The sequence below is a fragment of the Megalobrama amblycephala genome, linkage group LG16 (assembly GCF_018812025.1).
Source record: "Megalobrama amblycephala isolate DHTTF-2021 linkage group LG16, ASM1881202v1, whole genome shotgun sequence".
Lineage (NCBI taxonomy): Eukaryota > Metazoa > Chordata > Actinopteri > Cypriniformes > Xenocyprididae > Megalobrama > Megalobrama amblycephala.
The window spans coordinates 7,662,823-7,686,010 of NC_063059.1; the positions used below are offsets into that span (position 1 = coordinate 7,662,823).

General features: G+C 36.5%; 1 protein-coding gene across 5 annotated transcripts in view; it reads right to left on the reverse strand.

Annotated features, from left to right (window-relative positions):
* The window catches only part of stard13b (StAR-related lipid transfer (START) domain containing 13b), a 106,365-nt gene that overhangs the window by 19,644 nt on the left and 63,533 nt on the right, over positions 1 to 23,188 (reverse strand). The window contains exon 1 of one of the 5 annotated variants that reach the window (XM_048160095.1): positions 22,260 to 22,546. The exons of 3 other annotated variants lie outside the window; for them this stretch is intronic. In XM_048160095.1, the coding sequence (XP_048016052.1) occupies positions 22,260 to 22,422 (163 nt within the window). In that variant the 5' untranslated portion in view covers positions 22,423 to 22,546. Of the gene's footprint in view, positions 1 to 13,917; positions 14,055 to 22,259; positions 22,547 to 23,188 lie in introns of those variants that run through there. One more of the 5 variants, XM_048160097.1, reaches the window with a different exon arrangement.

A 23,188-nucleotide genomic window follows, 5' to 3' on the forward strand; every position in this document is an offset into this window, starting at 1 on the left:
CTTTCCATTACACAAAAAGGTTCTTTATATTCAGATTTTCACAATGTTCTTCACTCTAAGAAATGTTTCTTTGTTTTTTGGGGAACCCAAAAATGGATCTTCAATGGCATCGCTGCAAAAACTCCACTTTGGAACTACAGTCAAACCAAAATATATTCAGACACTATATACAGTACAGTCCAAAAGTTTGGAACCACTAAGATTTTTAATGTTTTTAAAAGAAGTTTCGTCTGCTCACCAAGGCTACATTTATTTAATTAAAAATACAGTAAAAACAGTAATATTGTGAAATATTATTACAATTTAAAATAACTGTTTTCTATTTGAATATATTTCACAAAGTAATTTATTCCTGTGATGCAAAGCTGAATTTTCAGCATCATTACTCCAGTCTTCAGTGTCACATGATCCTTCAGAAATCATTCTAATATGCTGATCTGCTGCTCAAGAAACATTTAATGTGTACAATTGTACAAAATATTTGTGTACAATATTTTTTTTCAGGATTATTTGATGAATAGAAAGTTCAAAAGAACAGTGTTTATCTGAAATCTAATCTTTTGTAACATTATAAATGTCTTTACTGCCACTTTTGATTGATTTAATGCATCCTTGCTGAATAAAAGTATTCATTTCTTTAATTTCTTTTCAAAAAAATTAAAATAAAAATTCTTACTGACCCCAAACTTTTGAACGGTAGTGTATAATGCTACAGAAGCTTTGTATTTCAGATAAATGCTGTTCTTTTGAACTTTCTATTCATCAAGGAATCCTGAAAAAAAGTACACAACTGTTTTCAACATTGAAAATAATCATAAATGTTTCTTGAGCAGCAAATCAGCATATTAGAATGATTTCTGAAGGATCATGTGACACTGAAGACTGGAGTAACGATGCTGAAAATTCAGCTTTGCATCACAGGAATAAATTACTTTGTCAAATATATTTAAATAGTACACAGTTATTTTAAATTGTAATAATATTTCACAATATTACTGTTTTTTCCTGTATTTTTAATTAAATAAATGTAGCCTTTTTACTAGTAGGTGCAGGACACTATAGTTCATTTATGTAAGTAAACTGTGACATATTGTACCCAAAAAATGTTCATACAGTGGACTAAAATTTATAAAAATTTGGGACCAAAAATTATTCAGAGACTTTGACCTGACCATGTTTTGCTTAAGTGTTATCTGACATAATTAAGATAAACAATTTTCTGACACAGTTTAACTCTGAGATCTTGTGATAACTGTGATAATGTGTGAAATGTTGAAGGTGTTTGAATACATGTATATCATTTTAGAGTGTTGCTGGGAAAACGGGAGGGGAGAGACAGACTGGGGGAAACCAAAACAATCCAAATTCCTGTAATGGCCTTCTGGATGACGGAAAACCGTAGGAGAATGTGACACAAGAAGCGAGCATTAAAATAGATTTACTAGGTAAGACATTTCAACACATTATCTAGTGTCAGCTGAGTGTTTGCTGCCCACTGATCATTACAGTAAATACATCAGCAATGTGACCCAAAGCCTCATGGGAAGACCCTTGTGGGCTGTAGCTTCTGCAGTGGGATCAAACAATAAAGAAAGAAGACAAAAGACTGTCGCCAACAGAATGCCAGAAAACATTCCACTGAACTCAAAAGAACATCTTTGTTGTCTGATTGAGCTTTTTTTAATAATGGTTTTGGGCCATATCATAGTTGCAATACATTAAAAAACAAATATTTACAAGTATTTAAGTAGTAATACAAGTATTTAGTATGTCAAATACATATAAAATAGGAGGTGTACCTTATTGGTACTATAATGGTTATGTTGATAACCAATATTGGACATCATATATTGTGCATCGCTACTTTTATATATATTTAACATACTAAAAATATTACATATATTTAAAAGTATACAGTGTAAATAATGTTAACATACTAAATAATTTCATTTAAAAAAGTAAATAATTTTAAATACATAATTTTTAAATACGTTATTTCAAATAAATTATTTTTTTTAAGGGTTAGGATTACATTTTTACAAAATGTAACTCTAAGCCTTAAATTTTAACTAAAAAATAGTTAAATATTTTTACCCAATATCATACTTTACAACAACAACAATAGTAGTAGTAGTAGTAGTAACAATAATAATAATAATAATCATTCATACAGCACCTTTATAAAAGATCAACAATGCATTCAAATAAATCTAAATAAAATGCATACTGTGTTTTGTAAAAAAATTATTATTTTATGATGCCTAAATTCACGTGTAGCATTTAAAACAACAAATAAAATAGAACTTGTGTAGAATATAATATCCAAATAAAATCCTTCAGGGTTAATTATTGTTTATCCAATACATAATAAAACATAGAATGCACCTACTAATATATAATAAACCCTTATTTGGATATCGGAGTACAAGCTCTCCATGTTGTTGGTCTTAATATTTTTGCACATATTTTATCAATGAATCCTGAAAAAAGGCTTCTGGCAACTAAACATTCAATCGAGGAAGAGCAATTCAAGGAAATGCTGTGAGATAATTCATCGACCACCCTACAAAAACACGGTGTGTGTTATGAATCAGCCAGACGGGGATGTAGAGTGACTGAAAACATCCATGATATAAACTCACAATCTGTTACTGTAAAGCCTGATGGTCTCATTGGAAAACACCTGGAGGTAATTCATTGCACAAGAATCAAAGTTCCACCGGCTGAGTCAGACGCCCCTGAGGGAACGCAGGTTTGACAGACACCTCTTGGAGCTCAAACACATACTATTTTTGCCTGCTGATTCCCCTGTGTCAGAACAGACTAGCTTCCTTGTAAGAGGAACCTGGCTAAATGACAGACAAACATGCATCTGTTGTCTGTGGAAACCTCTGCGCTGGAATGTGTCATGGTAAAACATCCTAACATCTGATAAGACAATGGAAAAACTATGTATCAAAATCAGTCAAGCATCAGTAAGCCCAAAATTTAAAGATATACACTGACCAACTATATATACTGTATTATATATATATATATATACAGTACAGTCCAAAAGTTTGGAACCACTAAGATTTTTAATGTTTTTAAAAGAAGTTTCGTCTGCTCACCAAGGCTACATTTATTTAATTAAAAATACAGTAAAAAACAGTAATATTGTGAAATATTATTACAATTTAAAATAACTGTGTACTATTTAAATATATTTGACAAAGTAATTTATTCCTGTGATGCAAAGCTGAATTTTCAGCATCGTTACTCCAGTCTTCAGTGTCACATGATCCTTCAGAAATCATTCCAATATGCTGATTTGCTGCTCAATAAACATTTATGATTATTTTCAATGTTGAAAACAGTTGTGTACTTTTTTTTTTCAGGATTCCTTGATGAATGGAAAGTTCAAAAGAACAGCATTTATCTGAAATACAAAGCTTCTGTAGCATTATACACTACCGTTCAAAAGTTTGGGGTCAGTGAGAATTTTTATTTTTATTTTTTTGAAAAGAAATTAAAGAAATTAATACTTTTATTCAGCAAGGATGCATTAAATCAATCAAAAGTGGCAGTAAAGACATTTATAATGTTACAAAAGATTAGATTTCAGATAAACACTGTTCTTTTGAACTTTCTATTCATCAAATAATCCTGAAAAAAAATATTGTACACAAATATTTTGTACAATTGTACACATTAAATGTTTCTTGAGCAGCAGATCAGCATATTAGAAAGATTTCTGAAGGATCATGTGACACTGAAGACTGGAGTAATGATGCTGAAAATTCAGCTTTGCATCACAGGAATAAATTACTTTGTCAAATATATTCAAATAGAAAACAATTATTTTAAATTGTAATAATATTTCACAATATTACAGTTTTTTACTGTATTTTTAATTAAATAAATGTAGCCTTGGTGAGCAGACAAAACTTCTTTTAAAAACATTAAAAATCTTAGTGGTTCCAAACTTTTGGACTGTACTATATATATATATATATATATATATATATATATAGAAAAGAAAACTTTTTTGGTCACTGTTCTGGTCATAACATGACATAAAATGACATTTTATGCTCCAACAGAAATAGATTTTAAGCCTGTGTTCAATTTCCGAAAGCTTTTATCATCAGTGGTACTTCAATACCCCACATCCTGATCTAAAAGTAATGTCCTTGAGCAAGAGCTAAATATTTACACATGGTAATCCGGCTCATGTGCTTGAAAAGAGACGTGATGAGTAGGGGGACAAGCAGACGTGCCCAAAAATCTGTATACGCTCTGTCTGACTAGTAATGTGGTGTGTCACGCCAAAACAGACATAAATCCGGCTCAGATTACCATCTGCCTATTGTTCATATGGAGATTATATTACGACCACACAATGCGTATAGTGTAAAGGGCAGCAAATGTATAAACACATCTGCGGTTGAGCGGAACGTGATTGATTGCCATGTACGGTCAAACGTTTTGGGACACTGGGTTTTTAAAACACTATTCACTGTATGTGTGTCTACGTCAAATGAGTCTATAGACGTCAAAGAAGCGTTCATGCATCACCAAAACACACATAAACTGGTAATGATTCATCTCACCCAGCATCTAAACACATCTGACCAATGCAGGAGCGTCACATACCTATTTTTCTTAGGACCTAGCAGTGACAGCTCACTTGGTGCCCTAGGCAAGATAAGAAGTGAGCAAAGAATTAAACCATTTTTTATGGATGGCTGTGGTCCACTGCCATTTTCTACCATGCTTTTATCATTTATTTTCTACCAGCTGTTTATTATTTATGACTTTCGTGGATAGATTTAGTTTTACCTTTGTCACAGGCCCAGTATTTCATTATTAAAATATGGAAATTCATCATAAAAATATGAATTATCATAGTTTTAAAAATGCAATTATCTTAAGAACTATTATCTTATTAAACTATATATATATATATATATCAAGGTGTTGTTTATATAGTATGTATTTTTAAATATTTTATATTAATTTTTAAATATTATTTTTAATTTACATATTATATATATATATATATATATATATATATATATATAAATTAAAAACAACACTTTTGATTTTGCCCCTACTTTTTCATGAGTTGAACTACACAAAAGGCCTATTTCTCTCAAATATTGTTCACAAATCTGTCTAAATCTGTGTTAGTGAGCACTTCTCCTTTGCCGAGATAATCCATCAACCTCACAGGTGTGGCATATCAAGATTCCGATTAGACAGCATGAATATTGCACAGGTGTGCCTTAGGCTGGCCAAAATAAAAGGCCGCTCTAAAATGTGCAGTTTTATCACACAGCACAATGCCACAGATGTCGCAAGTTTTGATGGGAGCGTGCAATTGGCATGCTGAATGCTGGAATGTCCACCAGAGCTGTTGCCCATGAATTGATTGTTCATTTCTCTACCATAAGCCGTCTCCAAAGGTGTTTCAGAGAATTTGGCAGTACAATCCAACCGGCCTCACAACTGCAGACCACGTGTAACCACACCAGCCCAGGACCTCCACATCCAGCATCTTCACCTCCAAGATCATCTGAGACCAGCCACCCGGACAGCTGCTGCAACAATCTGTTTGCATAACCAAAGAATTTCTGCACAAACTGTCAGAAACCGTCTCAGGGAAGCTCATCTGCATGCTCGTCGTCCTCATCGGGGTCTCGACCTGACTGTAGTTCGTCATCGTAACCAACTTGAGTGGGCAAATGCTCACATTCGATGGCGTCTGACACTTTGGAGAGGTGTTCTGTTCACGGATGAATCCTGGTTTTCACTGTACAGGGCAGATGGCAGATGGTGTGGGTGAGCGGTTGAGTGGCCCATGGTTGAGTGGCCCATGGTGGTGGTGGGGTTATTGTATGAGCAGGTATATGTTATGGACAACGAACACAGGTGCATTGTTATTGATGGCATTTTGAATGCACAGAGATACCGTGACAAGATCCTGAGGCCCACTGTTGTGCCATTCATCCACGACCATCACCTCATGTTGCAGCATGATAATGCACTGCCCCATGTTGCAAGGATCTGTACACAATTCCTGGAAGCTTAAAACATCCCAGTTCTTGCATGGCCAGCATACTCGCCGGACATGTCACCCATTGAGCATGTTCGGGATGCTCTGGATCGGTGTATACGACAGCGTGTTCCAGTTCCTGCCAATATCCAGCAACTTCACACAGCCACTGAAGAGGAGTGGACCAACATTCCACAGGCCACAATCAACAACCTGATCAACTCTTCGCGAAAGAGATGTGTTGCACTGCCTGAGGGAAATGATGGTCACACCAGATACTGATACTGGTTTTCGCTATAATTAGCATTTTTTTTTTACATTTTAACCATCGTTTACCCGCCAGAATGCTATTAAATGCAATTAAAACATTATTTGAAATGCAGTGGAAAAGTTAATTATTTTCAGAATTCTCCTGATAAAGTGTTAATGGACTAGTGACAGTGTGAAAAGTGTATGAATTGAAGAAACACTTTGAAGAAACACTTTGTGTGTGTGAAAGACAGTGAGAAAAAAATAAAAAAACTTGTTTGTGCTCAGCTTGATGCTTGAAGACTGACAGACAGCACCAACAGCTATTGAAAGCACAATCATCAAAATTCAGAGGTCGGAACTGCTGGCGAAGCAAAATGTGGCTTAACAGGGAAAAGCCCTGGGTCATGGTGGCAACTGCGTGGGAATGATTCTCTATTATCTCACTGCCTAGGTTTTAATTAACAAGCACCGGTGTTTCTGGAACCCCTAAAGGGCGACATCCTACATACAATAGTCAGGAGTTGAATTAAAGAGAGGTGCCACTCATAATCTCACAAAATCACACGTCCACTCCTCTGTGGCAGGAGTTTTGCCAGTAGAGGTTCACAGCTGGGCCTTGGGCCAAAGGAAATTACAATCACTGGGAAGTACGCACAAAAGCAGCCCTCCAGATAAGACGTAATAAATTCTTCTTTCTGACAAAACATTTGGAAGCACTGATGCCTTCAAGGTTGGCAAAAACAACACGGATTAGGTCAGCTGGGGATTTTTTTTGGGGGGGAGGACATCACACTGCTAATACTCATTTCCCGACAATGTCACGAGTTTTAAGGTTTCGTTTTATGACGAAAAACAGTAGGAACGTGTAGCACCAAATTAAGGTTAATAAAACAAATACACGTAAAGTCGCAGACAGTTAGTGTACCCGTGTTATTTTTATGACTTTCCTCCACGGCATGATGTTGATGCAGTACGTCCAACTCATACTATAAGCCAAAAAAGAGCCATTTCTGTTTCTGTACTTCAACAAAAGTATTTGTTGGCTAAACCCTATCGGAAAGCTCGATTTCACCAGGTACACATCTTTGTTGATCCTGGATCAATAAACCAATCAGATTTGAGGGACAAGTTTACAGTTTATGTCAAGTTTATGATTACAAGCAGGGTTAGGTGCTTCTACATCAGTGTTATTCATCTATCATTTCCCTTTGATTTTAGGGATAACTTATGGGTAGGGTTAGGTTTAGGGGTAGGGATATGATCAAATGTTCAGACAGTAATGTTGTTCCAGGATCAACAAAATATGTTGACCAAGTCTAACTCTGCAAAATCCGGACATGCAACCCCTTTCCTCTGAAAAAAAGAAACGGGAGTGCGGGTCTACTTTCAAAGGCACACAGTGAAAGCTTATTGATTTTGAGAGTGAAAAACACTTGTTGACTGCTGATAAAGCTCACTGGGTCAGAAGTCACTCTATGTGTTTTTGTCCTGAAATGAATTCAAACAAGACTGGCGCAGCTGTGGTAACACACTCGCCTGGTCCACTCAAGGACACCCACTGATTGTCCGCTTTCATCCACAAACCTCAATCAGGGTAAGCTTTATTTGAGGTCACGCTCCATAGAAACATGCTATCTTTTACTATAGTAAATCAGTTCAATGTACCTAGCATACGTTTTGGTGTTCTGTGGGTCCACTTAAAAAAAAGAGAAAATTTTGTCATTATTTATTTACTCCTGTGTCGTTCTAAACATATATTTTTTCCATGGAACACACAAAAAAAGGATTTGAAAGCTGATCACTGAGTAAGTGAATAGAACTCAAGAACCGAATCAGTGAACAAATCGTTCTTTTGAGTCGTTTCACAAATCAGGCTGACCGATTCATTCATGAATCAGAGCTCAAATGATTCAAATATCTGGGGCATATTCTTCGTACGTCGCTAACTCAGTTAGCTGGATTTGACTGATGGCGATTTGGCATGATCTTGGATTGTTCGGTTCTTCGACGCTCATCCTGGACCTGCTGTCATAGCAACAGGTCCGTAAGCTCAAACCTGCTCGGGATCAGGCTTATTTCATGTAAACAGGATTAGATTGCATCTTTTTAAGCGGAGGTGATGCTTAAAGTCTGTCCCAGCCACTGCTACTTTCCCACAAGAGAATCCTAATGTAAACCAGGGACAATAATAATAATTTAAAAATAAATTTGCAAATAATACTATAATGCCGTGTAGTGTCATAATATAGACACCGACAGTTTTACTCTTTGAGAGATTCATTCATAAGGGAACAATTACGTAGGCTAATCATTTTTATTGGAGTCTTACACACATGATGTACAGATGTCTATGCCGTACATTAGGGGTGTGACGAGATCTCGTGGCACGAGATCTCGCGAGACTAAACTGTGACGAGATTTCTCGTCGAGGCGAAAAGTAGTCTCGTGATGTTGCCATGACAGAGTGTTAGGATGATTAGGAAAGAATATGCCACCGCTACGTTTACATTATGCATCCACTGTCGTTTTGCTTTGTATTTAAATAAAAAAAAAAAAAAACATTTAATTCAGTCGGATATATTTACAGAGTACGCGCGACCGTTGAAAGTGAAAGTAAACGCGTGCGCGCATTCAAACGTGATTTCAATTCCCCGCATTTGACAGCGGCTCCCCGTTGAATATAGTACAAATCATGTACAGTAAGGTCTGAAGAGACTGAAATCATACAGAAGAGAAGTCAGTTGAGTTAGTAGCAAAACCTTTTACAGTAGGCTACTTGAGTATTGTTGTCTTTTACTGCAGATGATAATTCAGGCTCAGAAAGTAGAACTGAAATGACATTCGTTACAAGATGATTAGTTAAAACATTTCAAATACACCTGCAGAATATTTTTTCTAGTCATGTATTTCGCCATCTTGTCTCGTCTCGTGAACTCAATCTCGAGTCTCGTCTCGTGAGATACCGGTCTCGTCACACCCCTACCGTACATGCATTTGTGCATTTGAACCGCGACAGATATTATGGGAGTGGCTTGATGAAGCGCAGGAGATGCAGATAACTTGATCTTGACCCTTAAGAAACTTTAATTAATGCTGTCAAATATGCTTCAAAGGTAAATTAGTTGCTAATTACAACATTGAAATAAAAAATTGCCTGTACAAATACTAGAAATTGTGAATATAGCCTAAATAATTGGGTAATCGTGTAAAAAAAAAAAAAAAAATAGTGCATATTTCTTTTTTATCTATTATAACATTTATGTCGTTCTTCTGTCATTTATTCGCTTGGCTGTTTCCTTATAAATGTCTAGAAATTCGTCAAGTTTTTCGACAGGTGTCTTTTCTCATTCTATGATGTCATTACGTTGCCGTCTTGACTCCAGCCAATCGCTGCATTGCTGATCGTGGTTTCGAGCATCGATACATCTGCCCTTTTCATGGAACACGAGAACACGCAGTAATCTTAGACAACTTAATCCAGATATTTTAATCCAATCTGCAAATTCGTTTGAAGAACCAAATTAGCCAGAGTTCAGTTATCACGATTAGAAGATGTGGCATCTGTCAAATCATCTCAGATGTATTAAGCGAGGTACGAAGAATATGCCCCTGGTCTCAAATAAACAAACAAATAAATAAAAACATGCAAACAAACAAACAAATGTTTCATTTTTGGAGGCTAAAATATGTGGTCACTGTGTCTTTTGGGTGAAGATACTTCAAAATAACTCATTTTTGTTCTACAGAAAAAAAGTAAAACAGATTTAAAATGGCATAATGGTAAGTAAATGAAGACAAAATCCCATTATGATTAAAACTACACAAATAATAGATGAAGGCTATCAAAGAACTATCAATGTTTAATGATATTTTTAAATTGTCCATTATTCATAATGATATTGTGAATACTGACATCAATGTGAATCTAAATGCAGCCGACATTGTTTGAATCCTAACAAAGAATGACAGCTTAAAATGATATGTTCATTTCGGGAGTCCTGCGCATGGTGGAAAAGCCTCGTCCAGTAAATATTTGGATCTCTTTGACCACGGAAAATCACTTTGGGTTGTTTGTCACACTGCACATTTGTGTAAAATATGATACACAACAGAATGTTCCTCCACAAAAGGAAAAAAAAGGGAAATATATGGGAGGATTATAGTGTAGCCGTATACCAAATAAGCCCATGACGTCTCTGCATCACAGGTCTTAAATTCACCGGCCCCATAGCTGTAAATTGATAGTACATTTCTGACTTTGTGGCTGCTGTGAACCATGCTGAAAAGCTACTGCAATGAAGCACGCCAGGGCTTTACGGCAAAAACCGACACTCCTCCAGTTCCAAGTAAAACCGAGAAATTCATACTTTATTAACTTGCCTAACCACAGAGCAGTGACTCTAAGCTCCCCAAAAGGATTAGCGAGTAATATTCAATGCTCTGAATGTTACCAAACATCTGGGGAATGTAAAGTGTGACACTTTGTAAACTGGTTGCGGGTGCTTTCAGGACGTTAACCAAAGTGAGGTGAAAGGAAATGTGTAGCAAGGATTTTGCTGCCTTTCTATTCCATCAAAAGCTTGGTTAATGTTTCTTGACAGTCAAAATATATTATAAAGTTAAAGGGAAGCACTGACCAAAACATTTTGAAGCTGTAGCCAAAAGTGTTAAGAAACTATAATCCAGAGCTATAGAGCAGGTGTTCGCTTTCTGACCTCAGGGGTCAATATGTCCATCCGCCACACATGTCTTCCATTAAAACCTCTCAAGTAAGCAGCTATACAAGGAAAGGCAGCTCAACCTGAACCACAAAAATACCTCAAGACCTTCCCTCCAGACACCAGATCCCCTAAACAAGGCAAAAAAAATCAATCAGATGAGCTCCCTGAAAAATACATCTAGCAGACATTCTCTGTGTGCCAGATAAACACTTCCAGGTGCTGGACTACTGCCATTTTCCCACATGCTAAAGTGTTTTGAAAGCCATCTCAGGAGCTCCGATGTTTTATTGCCTTGTATATTTTCAGAAGAATTAACAACATTAACGCGAATTTCAGCAGAATTTCTTCATCAAAGCTTGTTGCCGTAAACTGCTCAGTGAGTTCTGCTAGCGAACACTCAAAGACTTACAGGAAGATCTGTTGGGAGAACCTCGAAAACCATGTAAAGACAAACAAATTGTGATGCTTGAACCATCACAAGAAAGATGAACAAGTCCAGATAAAGGAGAAAAATATACATCTATCAGACAATATCAAAACAATTCACTCTTGAAAAATAATAGTTCAAACGAAATGAAAATCAGGTCAACATTTATGTTGTTTCAAACACGTTCCACTTTCTGTTTGCCATAGAACATAAAGACATTTTGAAAAGTGTCTCAAAAATCATTCTTTTGAGTCTGATCTTTTCAACGAATCATTTGATTTGGTTCAGATTCATTACTACTTTTATCTTGAACTCTCATGAACAGTAATAGTTCATCCGAGATGAAAATCAGGTCAACATTTATGTCGTTCCAAACACGTTCCACTTTCTGTTTGCCATAGAACATAAAGACTTTTGAACATAAAAATATTATGAAGAGTGTCTCAAAAATCATTCTTTTGAGTCTGATCTTTTCAACGAATCATTTGATTTGGTTCAGATTCATTACTACTTTTATCTTGAACTCTCATGAACAGTAATAGTTCATCCGAGATGAAAATCAGGTCAACATTTATGTCGTTCCAAACACGTTCCACTTTCTGTTTGCCATAGAACATAAAGACATATTATGAAGAGTGTCTCAAAAAATCATTCTTTTGAGTCTGATCTTTTCAACGAATCATTTGATTTGGTTCAGATTCATTACTACTTTTATCTTGAACTCTCATGAACAGTTAGTTCATCCGAGATGAAAATCAGGTCAACATTTATGTCGTTCCAAACACGTTCCACTTTCTTTTTGCCATAGAACATAAAAACATTTTGAAAAGTGTCTCAAAAAAATCATTCTTTTGAGTCTGATCTTTTCAACGAATCATTTGATTTGGTTCAGATTCATTACTACTTTTATCTTGAACTCTCATGAATAGTAATAGTTCATCTGAAATGAAAATCAGGTCAACATTTATGTTGTTCCAAACACGTTCCACTTTCTGTTTTGCCATAGAACATAAAGACATTTTGAAAAGTGTCTCAAAAATCATTCTTTTGAGTCTGATCTTTTCAATTAATCATTTGATTTGGATTCAGATTTATTACTACTTCTATCTTGAACTCTCATGAACAGTAATAGTTCATCCGAGATGAAAATCAGGTCAACATTTACTCACCCTCATGTCATTCCAAACACATTCCATTTTCTTTTTGCCACAGAGCATAAAGACATTTTGAAGAGTGTACTGGTCTCAACATCATTTTTTTTTTTTTTTCTGAGTCTGATCTTTTCAATGAATCATTTGATTTGGTTCAGATTTATTACTACTTCGATCTTGAGCTCTCATGAACAGTAATAGTTCATCCGAAAAGAAAATCAGGTCAACGTTAACTCACCCTCACCATGCCGCTTCCTTTTTGAAAGCCTTGACAGCTCTAGTCTCCATTTGTTGTAAGATTTTCACAATTTTGTCTATTATGTTCTATGAAAGACAGAAAGTCATACAGGTTTGGAATTAAATGAGTAAAAGATGGTGCTGCTTTTTATGGAGTTTTGTCATAACAACTTTATCAAAAATAAGTGGACTAATTATCTGTTTCTCAGTCACTTCCTCTATTTAGTTGTCATGTGTGAATGTTTTGAGCATACACAAAGCACAATGACAGCCAGTACATATGTGTTCAGTGTGTGAAAAACACCTCAGACACTGTTATAATGACATGTCCAATCTTTACACCTAAAATCAATAATGTTTCACAACTATTTTCCATGTCATGAACACAGAGTGTATCCTGTAATTCACGCTGCTCTGTGATATAAACACTCTCACGATACTCTGCAATTTGGTTTTCCGTGCCAATGTCTCACAGCTGTAGGATGTTGCAATTATCAGCACACGTCTTGCGCTTGCTCCGTAACAGGTTTAGAAGAAACTACAAACACTGTAATTTCACCTCAGAGTGTCTATATATCGAAGAGTAATTTACAAAAAAAATCAATGTGGTGGTACCATGGTACAATGATGGCATCAGATGGAAATGGCATATTCAAGTAAAATGGTGTTTATAATGGCACTTCCAGGTATTTCAAAAAATATTATTGTGTTCACATGGTATTGCTTTTACATGTGGTATTATTATTACATATATAACAAAAACACTTCAAACTATCCATTTAAGCTTTCAAGTTTCTGTATAGATTATTTAGAGGTAATATGGTTATAAAATGATAAAGCATTGAGGCTTGTGATGCATCTGACTGCAAATTCACATTTGCATCAGCAGGGGTCTCTCTTCATCTAAAAACACTGTCTAAGCTGGGGGGAAAGTTTAAAAGTACATTTTCTCTACCAATAAGAATAAAGACAGTGATTCCATTACTTCTTGCAGTCAAACTTAATTACCATCATATATTAAAACATGCCAGCAGAATATTTGAAAAAAGCCAACAAAGCACTATTCACTGAAAGGGAAAATAACTCGATTACCTTTAAACACATTCTTCATTCTATCCTTGAACAGACACTGAAGTAATTCTCAGTCATTGGAGATTTATTAATCTCTCTCCGGCTTTGTCAGCGCCAGGGTTATATTTAGAAATGCAGAGAAAGTCACGAGCCACAGGTCTGTTAATATGTCACGTCATCCATGGTCACTGCATTCAGACTCTGGCACACATTAGTGAAGACTGTCAATGATTTACCCTCGTGTGACACAGATAACCCTTACCAGCTGTGCAGATGCACATTCACAAGTTGGGTTTAACAACAGCAACACGTAAGCGTCCATTATGTATTAAATACATGGCATACAATATATAACATTAAAATGTGTGATTCATTATAGTACACTCTAAAAAATGCTGGGTTAAAAACAACCCAAGTTGGGTTGGAAAATGGACAAACCCAGCAATTGGGTTGTTTTAACCCAGCGGTTGGGTTAAATGTTTACCCAACGTGCTGGGTAGTTTTATTTAACTCAACTGTTGTATAAAAATTGCTGTATTGCTTGCTTAAAATGAACCCAAAATATGCTGGAAATTAACATTTATTAATATGTTTAATAAATGAGCATTTATTAATAAGATGAATAATAAACAATAAACATTTATTAAATTGCTTATTAATAAATGTACACCTTTTGATTATTATTGTTGCCTCTAGTAATTATGTGTCTGATTTTTAATTTCTCACCTATTTTGGATTCATTTTAAGCCAGCCATATAGTCATTTTTAATCAGTAGTTGGGTTAAATAAAACTACCCAGCAGGTTGGGCAAACATTTAACCCAACCACTGGGTTAAAACAACCCAATTGCTGGGTTTGTCCATTTTCAACCCAACTTGGGTTGTTTTTAACCAAACATTTTTTAGAGTGTAGGCTATTCATGTAGGCTATACATATGCAGGTAGACTATACTCTTGCTTTTCTGAAAAATGCATAAATAGATTATATAATATTAATACATTATATTTATGTATAACGATTCACAATATTTGTTAATAATAATAACAGTAATAATGATAATGATTTTACAAATATTTAAAATTAATAAACTATATATCTATATTTATAATTAACCATACATCATTTTAATTCTGATCTCACAAAGAGTTACATAGACTGCTGGGAACTTCTTAAGTAATGGATAGGACTGGACTCATTCATTTTTTAGATAAATGGGTTTACCATCACAGCCGCTGATGGTTTGCCACTGGAAACATTTATCCATCCTCAGTACACACATTTTCGCTATGCCTCGTCTACCATCCATGAATGTCTCTAAATCTGAGGAACTCTACTAAATTCTGAGGGAAAACCCACCAGATTCCATCCACACTGGACCAAAGCCACTTCTAAGAACAAAACCTGGGGAGCCTGTTTACTTTATGAGCTTTTTATTAAGTTCTCTGGGAATCATTTGTCCTCTTGACTAATGAGCACTCTGACTGGAAATCAACACTCATTTTCTTGTGGTTTCTTCAGAGTCTAAGGCCCCTTTTGGTTTTGAACTCACAGGATATTACAATCTGATGACCTTCCAGATGAAATGTTCGCATCAGATCCTCTTGAACAACAGACAAGCCACTGCTGATTTCAGAACTATACCTCATCTCCCTACAAAGAATTAATTAATCAGAGAGAGTTTTGGGCCTGATGGGCAGCACTGCAATTCAGCTCTTCGGAGAAGACCATTTAAATGAATCCGATATCTACCACTTAAGCATGCTAGCATTTGGCCATCCTGAGTGGCACTACGCTTTCAAAGAATGGGATATCTATCCAGTGAAGGAGCGAGAGAAAAGGTGAAGTGCTTTTGCTGCATTTGGCTTGAGTGGCTCAGGCCTCTCCTCCACTTATACTTCCAAAAGCACAAAATGGGAGCATAGAGGTCCACCATCGTGCTTCTCAAAACATTCCCATCATGCAGCTCTAGTGGAAGCTCTCATCCCAAATGACCTGCTCACCCTCAAAGCTAAGAACATAAAGACAGTTTTCCATAGATCATTGAAATACAACTTCAACAGCAAATAACAAAAAATAACATCTAGGTGCCCCATAAATGTTGAATGTCTATCTAAAAACATTGGTAAAATGTGTTTTTACGAAAGAGCAATAGATGAATCAAAAGAGGGATCGATGGATGGATGGATGGATGGAAGAGGGATGGAAAGAGGGATGGATGGATGATGGATGGATGGATGGAAAAAGCAATAGATGAATTGAAAGAGCAATGATGGATGAAATGAACGATGGGTGGATAGATGGATGGATGGATGGATGGATGGATGGAAAGAGCGATGGAGCGATGGATCGAAAGAGCAAAAAGCACAATATGGGAACATACTTCCAAAAGCACAAAATGGGAGCATAGAGGTCCACCATCGTGCTTCTCAAAACATTCCCATCATGCAGCTCTAGTGGAAGCTCTCATCCCAAATGACCTGCTCACCCTCAAAGCTAAGAACGTAAAGACAGTTTTCCATAGATCATTGAAATACAACTTCAACAGCAAATAACAAAAAATAACATCTAGGTGCCCATAAATGTTGAATGTCTATCTAAAAACATCGGTAAACTGTGTTTTTATGAAAGAGCAATAGATGAATCGAAAGAGGGATGGATGGATGGATGGATGGATGGATGGATGGAAAGAGGGATGGATGGATGGATAGATGGATGGATGGATGGATGGATGGATGGATGGATGGATGGATGGATGGATGGATTGAAAGAGCGATGGATGGATGGATGGATGGATGAATGGATGGATGGATGGAAAGAGCGATGGAGCGATGGAGCGATGGAGCGATGGAAAGAGCGATGGAGCGATGGATCGAAAGAGCAAAAAGCACAATATGGGAACATACTTCCAAAAGCACAAAATGGGAACATAGAGGTCCACCATCGTGCTTCTCAAAACATTCCCATCATGCAGCTCTAGTGGAAGCTCTCATCCCAAATGACCTGCTCACCCTCAAAGCTAAGAACGTAAAGACAGTTTTCCATAGATCATTGAAATACAACTTCAACAGCAAATAACAAAAAATAACATCTAGGTGCCCATAAATGTTGAATGTCTATCTAAAAACATCGGTAAACTGTGTTTTTACGAAAGAGCAATAGATGAATCGAAAGATGGATGGATGGACGGATGGATGGATGGATGGAAAGAGCGATGGATGGATGGATGGATGGATGGAGCGATGGATCGAAAGAGTGATGGATGGATGGATGGATGGATGGATGGATGGATGGATCGAAAGAGCGATGGATGGATGGATGGATGGATGGATGGATGGATGGATGGATGGATGGATGGATGGATGGATGGATGGATGGATGGAAAGAGCAAAAAGCACAATATGGGAACATACTTCCAAAAGCACAAAATGGGAACATAGAGGTCCACCATCGTGCTTCTCAAAACATTCCCATCATGTAGCTCTAGTGGAAGCTCTCATCCCAAATGACCTGCTCACCCTCAAAGCTAAGAACATAAAGACAGTTTTCCATAGATCATTGAAATACAACTTCAACAGCAAATAACAAAAAAATAACATCTAGGTGCCCATAAATGTTGAATGTCTATCTAAAAACATCGGTAAACTGTGTTTTTATGAAAGAGCAATAGATGAATCGAAAGAGGGATGGATGGATGGATGGATGGATGGATGGATGGATGGATGGATGGATGGATGGATGGATGGATGGATGGATGGATGGATGGATGGATGGATGGATGGATGGATGGAAAGAGGGATGGATGGATGGATGGATGGATTGAAAGAGCGATGGATGGATGGATGGATGGATGGATGGATGGATGGATGGATGGAAAGAGGGATGGATGGATGGATGGAAAGAGCGATGATGAATGGATGGATGGATGGATGGATAGATGGATGGAAGAATGGATGGATGGATGGAAAGAGCAATAGATAGATAGATAGATAGATAGATAGATAGAGCACATGGCTAACTTATACAAATATCCATTAAATCATCAAATTTCCATCAGTAAATTAAAACAGAATAATTTGTTACTTAAAAAAAACTGAGCGTCACCCGTAAACACCACATTAAAAATTGTCACCCGCTCTAGAGCCTTGCGACCCCTGACACAAAGATCTAATCGCTGAGCGCTGTTGTCAAACCATTACTCTCAGAGAGGATGGGAGGTGACAGCAATACAACAGTGTGGTAATGATCTTTACAGGGAGGCCGGAGTTAGTGAGTTGTTAAGAGCTGTGTGGGAGAGGTCGGGAACGACACAGCCCTTTGTCCTGAGTCCTGACCCCTGCACTGGATACTATAAATTAAGTATGACAACTAATTAGGCTTGGTTACAGTACACCACTGTTGAGTTTTACACTATCTTAGATGACACATTGTTTCTTAGTACCTCTCTCATGAGACCAGATATTTAAATTTAATGAGCAACAGGTGGTCAATTTTTATACTGCCAACTTGATTAAAATGACGCTAAGTTCTTAGTCTGTTTCAATGTCATGAGATGGATTTTTATTGCTGTCAGCAGCCTTTGGCATTCCGAATTAGCTATTGGCAAATCAAACATTTTTCCAAATTTTATTTTCTGGCATCTAGTCAATCGAATTACATACAAATGAAACTATTTTGGAAATATCTGCTAGCTCAACCTGGGGAGAAAAATCAGAAACTATCATAAAACATTTTTTCCAGAGATATGAATAGCTCATTGATTTTATGCTTTGACAAAATGTGTATGTGTCTCCATGTATGAATGGGTGTTTATGTGTTCGGATGGGAATTTTAGAATATTGTGAGTGCAGCTGTAACAGATGTGTAGAGTGTCTGGTGTCCAGATGGGCATCTATTAAGAGGAAAGAACCCAAAGCACCACAGGAATCAAAGCAGCTCCATTACTATAAACATCACTAAAGTATCCAGAGCTTCATTTCAGAGCTACCTCAAACACCAAAAGGAAAAAAACAACACTTTGTGGAGACTACAGCCAATTCTGATAGAGTCTTAAAGATAAGCAACAACGTAAAGGATACTAATGGTGTCTTCTAGGTTGGAATGCTATATCTGAGTGGGAGAAACTAGAGTTCAACTTCCTGTCTACAGTTGCCACAACAGAACTTACATAATCACACACAGAGTAATTTCTCAGGTCTCAGTTTTAAAAAATAAATATATCAACCTTTAAAAAATGTTGGAGGAATGCTATTATTTTTAAAAAGCCGTAAAAATGCTCTTATAGTCTCATATCTGGCAATATATTGAACATTTATGATGATTTTGTTGACAATATAAAAATCAATTCCAACATTGTGAAAACCGGTAGACAAATTTCATTTTATTTCAAGACTCTTGAGTGTAAGAGTGTTAAGACAAAGATATTTAGCATATGTGAAGTAAACATCAGCAGCAAAAAGGCTGATAGACAATAATTATATATATATATATATATATATATATATATATATATATATATATTTATTAGGGCTGCAACGATTAATCGCGATTAATCGTTTGCAAAATAAAAGTCTATGTTTGCGTAAAAAAATATATATATATATATATATATATATATATATATATATATATATATAGGCTATATTTATTATGTATTTGAGGAGCGGAGAAGATCATTCTAAAATTCGCTGGTCAAAAAGCAACCAACAAGAGCTTAATTTTGGTAAAATGTTAATAATATAATGATATATACAATAATTTGACCATATAAAAAGCCACAATATCAACTTTAACAATGCAGTGTTTAATTATTTTAAAAAAATACAGTGTTTTTTTTTTCTTTTCATTTCATCGTATCTGCATTTTTGGAGTTACAAGGTTTACGCACGACAGAGATGATATACACAAAATAAATAAATACATTTTAGGTATGTTGTCTCTTTCTTAGTTTGGCCCCTCAGTGTCTATGTCAACAAAACAGAGAAGGTGGAATTTATGTGTTTTGAGCCTTTTGCCTCCAACCCCCCTTAGAGGTTGAACTCACACTCTCCAGCACTATGCCAACATACAGGAAACATCCTTTAGGAGGAAAAACATAACAATACTTCAAGGTGTTTTATTGGTTGTACATGACTGACATAAACAAGAACTTTCTATAATATACTGTATATAGGTTAATTGTCCATAAAAATAAAATGGATTTGGAAAGGATTTGTCCTATTCCTTTTCCACAAACATGCAGCCCTCACAAACCTACAGCAGATCCATCAGGATTTGACACCACCATAACACAACAAATAAGGAAGGTATTAAATAACAGCAGTTGTCTGTCTTGTGTTCCACCTAAACTAGATACCCCTGATGACAAACTAGACAACCACAAATTCAAGAGGACAAGACCCAACATGCCCTGCCGTACACCTTTATCACAGCCCATCAAGATCTGAACGTGAGACGTATACCCGCATTTCTGAGAACATCTCCCTCCAAAAAGAACATTCTGTGTCAGGTAACCTGAGAACTCTCAAGAAACATTCTAGGAAACAGGTCAGTTAAAGCTTGTCCACATGAGTCACATAAAAATGGGAAAGACAAATCACAAATGAGACCTCTTTAAAGGATCTTCTTTCTGATGAACACAATCAGAGTTATATTAATAAATATCCTGACGCATCCAAGCTTTATAATGGCAGTGAACAGGAAACAACAAGTATGAAGCTCAAGAAAGTGCATCCATCCATTATAAACATACTCCACATGGCTCCGGGGGGTTAATAAAGGCCTTCTGAAGCAAAGCGATGCATATGTGTAAGAAAAAATATCCATATTTAACAAGTTCTAAAGTAAAAAATCTAGCTTCCGCCAGACCGCCTTCCGTATTCAACTTACAAAGTGTAAGACTCTCGCAGTTCAAAACACTTACGTTATGTCCTACACCTTCCATATTCAAATTACGAAAAAAACGTAACTGACGCAACGTCTCATTTCTTTCTCTTGGAATTAAATTGACCTATGTATGAAATCGAAATTCAGTTAACTCTAAACTCACAAATGAGATTGCTTTAATATTTCTCAGTTGTTTCTCCTTGAAAGCGAATGATGTTAAAAAGAGAGTGAAATGAGACTTTTGCTGATGTATTCTGCTCCTAACAATTTGTTCCCTATATGTATATGTATATATGTATATGTATATGTATATATATATATATATATATATATATATATATAAAAAAACACTAGGTAACCGCACGTCTCAAAGGAAATCTCAAAAAAAGTGTCAAATTGTGCTCAGATTAGCCAAAATATCAAAATCTGCCATCAAAATTCTAGAGATTTCAATATGAAATCTAAATTTACAACTGAAATTTCTTTAATATCTCAATTATTTATCCTAGAAGGTAATGAGATCAAAAGGAGAGGGAACTGAGATTTTGCTGAATTGTTCTGCTTCTTAATTTTGTTTCCTACACAAAAAAACTCTCCTCTAGACTTTCAAAAGATATCTCTCAAACTGTGCTCAGATTAGCCAAGATTAGCCACATTTTGAAAGCTCTAAACTTTTACTGTATGTTGACAATTATCCCATTTGTCTATATTTTTATCTCTCCTGGGGAATTTTAGGTGAGACGTATCAGCTGATGCTTCAAACATAATGCCATTAAGTTTCATACAGTTTTTCACTTAGATGAAATATACAATTACATGTATAAAGGGAGAAAAAAGGTGTTATCTTTAAGAATATGCTAAGTGAGGGCAGCTCTTCAAAAGAGTGAATGGTCTGTCAAGGTCTTAATCACCCTGTAATGTCTGCAGACCCCCTCAGGTAAACTCTCATTGATGAACACAAAGCAAATGGGAGGAGCTAAGATGTCAAACGCCTGAACGGCTCACCATTGTCTTAAGCTGAAAACAACAGCTTGAGGTGTGATGGTGACAAATAAGAGAGTCCACACTAATTATACTTTCTTTTCTGTCTCAGTATAATGCAATATAAATAAAAATGCTATGAAGAAATTAACTACATAAGGTTAAGAGTCAAATGAAGGTTCAAAGGTCATGCTAGGGATTGTTACGTGTAACTAACTTCATTAGTTTCTGAATGTCTAACTAGAGATGAATCAGTCACAGAAATATGCATGGGAAATCTGAAGCCTGACACTATCTGACCCATAGTTTGAGACCGTTCCCAATTAACTGAAACAAATTGTGACTAAGTAAGGGGTATACTATCACAACAAAGACATGATATGTCTTAAAAAGTTATCAAACACAATGTAAAGATACACCTTAGAAAGTCAAAGAACACAGCAACTTTTGACTCATAAAATCGTATATAACTTATGCCATGTTGTTCCACCTGGTCATACCTGCCGCTTTCCTTTTAAGCAGCTGCTGGCGGGCAATGATCCTGCCTAGCCTGTACCCGGAGCGTCGTCTGAGGTGGTCCATCCTCAGGTAAATATCCTGTGTCTCTGGGGTCATGTTGCCCAGGCATTCGCTGCTCTCGGTGCGCGGCAGCTTCCTGTACATGATCACACAATATAAAACGTCTGGCACCCCCTCCCTGAAAAAAAAAAACCTGAAACAGTCACACAACTGTCCGTCTGTCCAACAACAACCAAACACGTGTGAGATGTGAGTCCGTAGAGCTCTAGAACCTGGGAGGAGAGCCAGCTGTCAGCCCCGCCCCCTGTTTGAGTCACATGGCTAGAGGTGAGCCAATGAGAAGTTAGGCAGGCCTTGTGGCTGAGCTGAATTCAAGGTCTGTGTGAGTGCTGCTCAGTTCAGGAGGGAAATATAAATACCAGAGGAATGCCTGTGAACTGAGCGAGTGGAGAAAGCTGGAGAGCAGGGGGCCGTGGGAGGGGAAAAAGAAAAACAGCGTGGCTAAGAGAACCACCCAGAGCAAAAAGAACAAGCCTGCTGCTGTGAAGCCACATTCAGGTGCCAAGTTTGCTCAGGAGGAGTTTGTTGGTTGGGAAAAGAGAAAGGAAGAGTGGCAGAAAGAAAGAAAAGTTTGGTCTTATAGACTATTAACTTAAAATAGTAAGCCTTTCTTCCTTTTTGTGACATATATGTGTAGGACAGGACTTGATTTTTGTGAATGATGAATTGATTGGATCATTGCGGTTTGCTGTTGCTGTGATGTCATGTGAGTGACAGGTTGCCCCTCCCTTGCGCCAGTAAACACGTCATCAGAGAAGAGATGTCACTGTACGTAGGAGGGAAAGTTATTTGATTAAAGATTACAATGGCGCATTAATAAAATAATTAAAAATAATTATGTGCATGGATA